The sequence below is a fragment of the Microtus ochrogaster genome, unplaced genomic scaffold (assembly GCF_000317375.1).
Source record: "Microtus ochrogaster isolate Prairie Vole_2 unplaced genomic scaffold, MicOch1.0 UNK9, whole genome shotgun sequence".
Lineage (NCBI taxonomy): Eukaryota > Metazoa > Chordata > Mammalia > Rodentia > Cricetidae > Microtus > Microtus ochrogaster.
The window spans coordinates 2,917,637-2,922,583 of record NW_004949107.1 but is presented as its reverse complement, the minus strand read 5'-3'; the positions used below and the strand labels follow the sequence as shown (position 1 = coordinate 2,922,583).

The window sequence follows — 4,947 nt, the reverse complement described above, 5'->3', positions numbered from 1 at the left end:
CATTGTAGATAAATTAAACATTTAGTTTTTTTTTTTAAAATTAGAATGGACAACTGGTGAGGTATAGTGAGATATGTTTCAGAAGAAAAATGAACGTTAAGAAACGGTATATATCAATGTATCTAGAGATTAGCAATGAGATTAAATGTAACATTAACTTTTTATAGTTTTTGTTTTGTGAAAGTCATGCAGGCATAAAATATAAAGAAGGAGAAAATGGCTTTTATTTTTATTTTTATCAAGTTTCTAATTATTTACCTTTTAATGCCTTCTTTCATTATCTTTGTTTTTGAATAACAGGTATTAATCATGTGTATTAATTGGAACCAGTGTGATATTTTTCTTTTTTTTAAAAAAAAGTAGATGAGCTAAGGTTTATTTATTTTCTTAACATTTAAAAATGTTTCATTCACTTTAGCAACATGATGACAGTTGAAGTTTCTGTTAAAATCCAGAGCTGGAACAGGGCAGTTGAAAACTCCCAGCCCCACTCCTGAGATGCCGTGACGAAGTTGAGTCAGGTCTCCATCCTGCACGAGGCTCCTCCATTCAGCTGACCTGACCATGAGAGAGGAACATCTCGGCCTCTGCGGCATGGGGAGACAACTCAATTGCTTGCAAAGAAAGAGCTAGATTGTGCTGGGGACAGGTGTCCTATAAGTCAGTCATCAGAAAGGTCAGTTAGTTTCTCTCCAACAGATAGCTCAGCATCTTCTCAGTGGGACTCTTCCTGTATAGGAGAACAGCCAGAGAAGAAGCTGGTATTGCTGCCTAGAGCTCGCTTCTTCTTCTTGCTTGTGACCTTATTTTCTTGTGATTCTGAAGGTCTCGGTTCTGGGTGCTCAGAGGAAGGAACAAAAGCAGGCCTGCCCAGGAGCACCTGATCTGCATCATATAGCTCTTTTAGGATCTTGCTACTGGGAGTTGTACAGACAGGGTTGAAGAAGCTTAATCCCGAGGTCACCTCTGTAGGGTCTTCCAGTTTAAAGGAACTTTCAGAATCCTGGGTTGGCTCAGTAGCATCTGAGTTATCCTGGCTCTGCTGTCGGTTCCGACACTTTGTGGGGTCACAGCTGCACAACACATTACAGTCTGACCTTTGCTTTCTACATCCACATTGCTTGTTCCCACACCAGCCTTTGCAGGAACACCCTTGGGTGTTCTTCCTGGACACCTTGACTAATTTTGTTGGTATCCACTCCTCATCAGCACAATCATCACTGTCTTTCTCCTGCTTGGTGGCAGAATGCTCTGAATAAGATTGTAGCTCCTCCATGTCCAAGCTTTCCTCTGTGTGTTTGTCTTTAATTCGACAAGGTTTGGGCTTAGGGGGAATATATTCAAAGGAAGAGTCTGGAGACTGGAGGATACTTTTCATAAGATGGGGTTTCTGTTTGCTGGCTACTTGGAGGAGGGTCAGTTTCTGCTTGATGGCGTTGTTTTCTTGGAGAAGCTGCTGATTTTGCTCACATACTTCTTGCATCTTCCTAAGCTCTTCCTCCTGCCATTTCAGGATATTGAGCAGCTGCTGTTCCTTTTCACTAGCCGGCTCCTCCAGCTGCTTCTCCGCCATTTGGCATTGCTGCAGCTGGCTAAGAAGATACAGCACCTTTTCTTGGTTCTGTTGCTCCACTTTGATCAGCTCAGCTTTTAATTCTGTCTCCATCTCAGTAAGATGATTCCGCTCTTGAAACAGCATCTTCTGCATGTCAGTACAGTTGGCCTGGCTCTCCTTCAGGCTGCTCTCAACCTTACTCACCTGTATTTTGGATGAGACTAGCTCTCCAATTAAATATCTTATGGCACATTTGGCTTCAGGAATTGTGGCAATATTCTCCCAGTGTTTTTTTGGCCTATCTTCGCTTTCAGCATCCAGGAGCTTTTGCTGGAGGTCTGCAATCTGAGCATTCCTGAGCTCCAGTTCAGTCTCCTGGCTTTCAATCTTCTTTGCAATACAATCTTCTGTTGCGGAATCTTGACGACGCACTTCATCACGTGAGAATGTGCGCCTTCGGAGTTTAGGAGGTGGATTCTCTTCAGATTGTTTTTTTTCTTTGAGCTGTGCCACATCCTGCGCAAGGATCTTTCTGTCTTCAAGAAGGTCATTCAGATGCCGTTTGGCTTCCTCAGTACTGACCATAACTTCAATTTCATTTCCAAGCCAATTCTTCATTTGAGCTGCAGTGCCTTTCATTCCACGGCTTTGAGTTTCTTTCCGTTTATCTGCAACCTCCTTTTGCTTTAGGAGAGCATCCTTAAGACGTTTGTGGGCAGCTGCTGCCTCCTCAGTTTTACGTCTGAGCACTGTAGACTGTTTCTGGAAGTTCCTTTCAAGTTTGAGCAGTTCATATTGCCTCTTACGATCCCGTTCTTTTAACTGGGTTACTTCTTTGTCTTTGTGTTGCTTCCACTGTCTAAACTTCTCAGCGTCCTCCTTCATTTGACGCATTAATTGTACTCGCTGGTTTTTCATCATCTGTATCTCCTGGTTCAGTTTGGAGACTGTATACTCAGTGGATTCTTTCAACTTCAGAAGTTTGGACTGTTCATGCAGTTTCTTTTTCAAATCAGCTATTTGACCCTCTAGCTCTTGGAGACGTTTGCGACGGTGCTCACTCAACTTGGCTTGGTTGACATCCTTCTTTGTTGATTGAAGTTCAAGAACCAATTCTTCCTTTTCCTTCTGTAGACTGAGGACTTCCGACTCTAGATTTTTAATGTTATCCTTGTATAGGAAGTGAATGGGCTGTAGTTGGCTACCATTCTGAATCATCTTCTTAGCTAGTGCTTCTTTCAACACAAGTTCTTTATTCAACTCAATCAGCTCCTTGGACATCTGAGCTTGACGAAGAGCGTGTTGAGTGCTGAAAGCAGTAGAAGACCTGCTGGTATCTGGTCTGATTTCCACTTGAGCATCTGCTTCTACTGCAGCATCAATGGTTACAGTCATGCAAGCAACAGCTTCGTCAGACATCTGAGTAATCACTCGTTGTAGGTTGCATATTTTCTCTATGTTTTCTATTAATTCCTGGTCTTCCAATGTCTCCACCAGCTTTTGAAGATCCACTTTACAGGCTGCATGCTGCCTGAGTAGTTCTAGCTTGGCGTTCATTTTCTCATTCGCTTGCTCAGTCAAGATGATTCTCTCTAACATCTGGGCTGTCTGACCAGCTGCCTCACTCAGACCACGACTTAATTTTTCATTCTCTTCTACCAAAGACTGATTCTTCTCCATCAGGGACTGTAGATTTTCTGACGGTTCCACACTGATGCTTCCAGGCAAGGTACCTCCATGGGCTTGTAGCAACAAGACCTGCAGTTGTTGGACCTGCTGCTTAAGATGATTAAGTTCAGCTGCCTGGGGATCAATATTAACAATAGGTTTGTTCTTGATTTTTCTTGCTCTGTCAGCATAGCGAAGGGTATTTAATGTTTCCTCTAGATTAGAATCGGCAGGACTCACACAGGCTATCATAAGAGTATGGCTGTTGCCTCCTAGAGAATCTTGAAGCAGGCGAGTCAGCTTGGAATCTCTGTAGGGCACAAAGCTACCCTTCTTGTCATCTCCAAGAGCACTGATTACATTTCCCAAGCACAGGAGGCCCCGGTTAATGTTAATACCCTCTCTCAGACGATCTCCCTCAGCCTTGGTTTTCTTCTGTCTCTCTGACCCAGCAAGGTCTACAAGATGCAGCTTGGAACGAAAACGGCTGTTTTTGTCATTTTTCTTTCTTTGTTCCATGGAGATTGTAAAGATGGCATGAGATCGAGATGACTGGGAATTCATAGCCGTGGAGGCCACAGTCCTGGAGTTGTTACCCTGCTCTAGACAGTCAACAGTATCCGAGGCAACTAGCACAGTCTTCTCCGTGAGTCCTACAAGCTTTATGCCTTCCTTTGGATCCTCCCGGATATTGATTTGAGTTTTCTCATGAGACGGACATAGGAGGTCCAAAATTTCTTCGTTGTAAATCTCCAAGTAAGACACTTTCAGAGTAAATTCAAAGTCACCCTTTTTATTAATTTCTTTGAAGAGAAGCTGTATTACCCTGGGAATGACCCCAATCGTTGATTCGTGTTCTTGCTCCGCAGTGTATACACCTCCCATCGAATAGGTTTTTCCAGAACCAGTCTGCCCATAGGCCAGGACAGTTGCATTGTATCCTTTAAATATGCCTTTTATGAGTGGAGCTACTGCTGTATTAAATACCTCTTCCTGCTCAGTAGAGGGGTCAAACACAAAATCGTAAGTAAACGATTTATCATTACCAACCATCACCTGAGGCTCTCCGGGCACAAAGGACAGGCACATCTGGCAGCCCTCACTGATCTCTTTGGAGACCAGGGGGCGACAACGCAGTGCGACCCTCACAGGAATTCCCTTCACCTCTTCTTTCATGGTAGCAGCTCAGCAGGCGTCCGCGCTCCCTAGTGAAGCCCGCTCTCCGGCTCTCCGAGGGGGCTCTGGAGGCTGGCAGGAGTTAGAAAGCCCTGAGGACCTAGGGGACCTGGGAACTCGTCGGGCAGCCTCCCTCCCAGCGAGATCACCGCCTCCCGTCACTCACACTCAGCCACTGCCTAATGGTCTGTCAGTCTCAACACTGCGGTGTCAAACTAAACATCCCTTTCCCGGATCTTCCCTAGCGCCCGGTTCCAACTGGAGGTTTAACCGCCAAGTTTCAAATTGAGCTCAGAGGCGCCAGCCAATCGCAGCGCAGACAGCCTGGGCTCACTGTAATAGCTGTTTTAATCGGAGTGAGACGGTATCTAGTAGTTTTGATTTGTGTTTTCCTGAAGGGAAATGAAGACAAAGATTTTTCATATGTTGCCAACCATTTGTATTTCTCCTTCAGATAGGTATACATTCAGTACATTGCAAACTCTTCAGTTTTTTTTCCAAGATGTGCCTTTAGTGCACATCCTAGTGAAATTCCATACTCAAACACA

General features: G+C 44.3%; 1 protein-coding gene across 1 annotated transcript; it reads right to left on the bottom strand.

The window, feature by feature from the left end:
• Window positions 1-715: 715 nt before the first annotated feature.
• Window positions 716-4,625, bottom strand: LOC101997304 (chromosome-associated kinesin KIF4). The gene has a single exon (XM_005366431.3). The coding sequence runs from the start codon at window positions 4,397-4,399 to the stop codon at window positions 716-718; it is 3,684 nt and encodes a 1,227-aa protein (XP_005366488.1). The 5' UTR covers window positions 4,400-4,625.
• Window positions 4,626-4,947: the final 322 nt, after the last annotated feature.

What these genes read in the sequence shown, in the direction of transcription:
- LOC101997304 (XM_005366431.3), bottom strand. Translation starts at nt 4,399, where the DNA reads ATGAAAGAAGAGGTGAAGGGAATTCCTGTGAGGGTCGCACTGCGTTGT.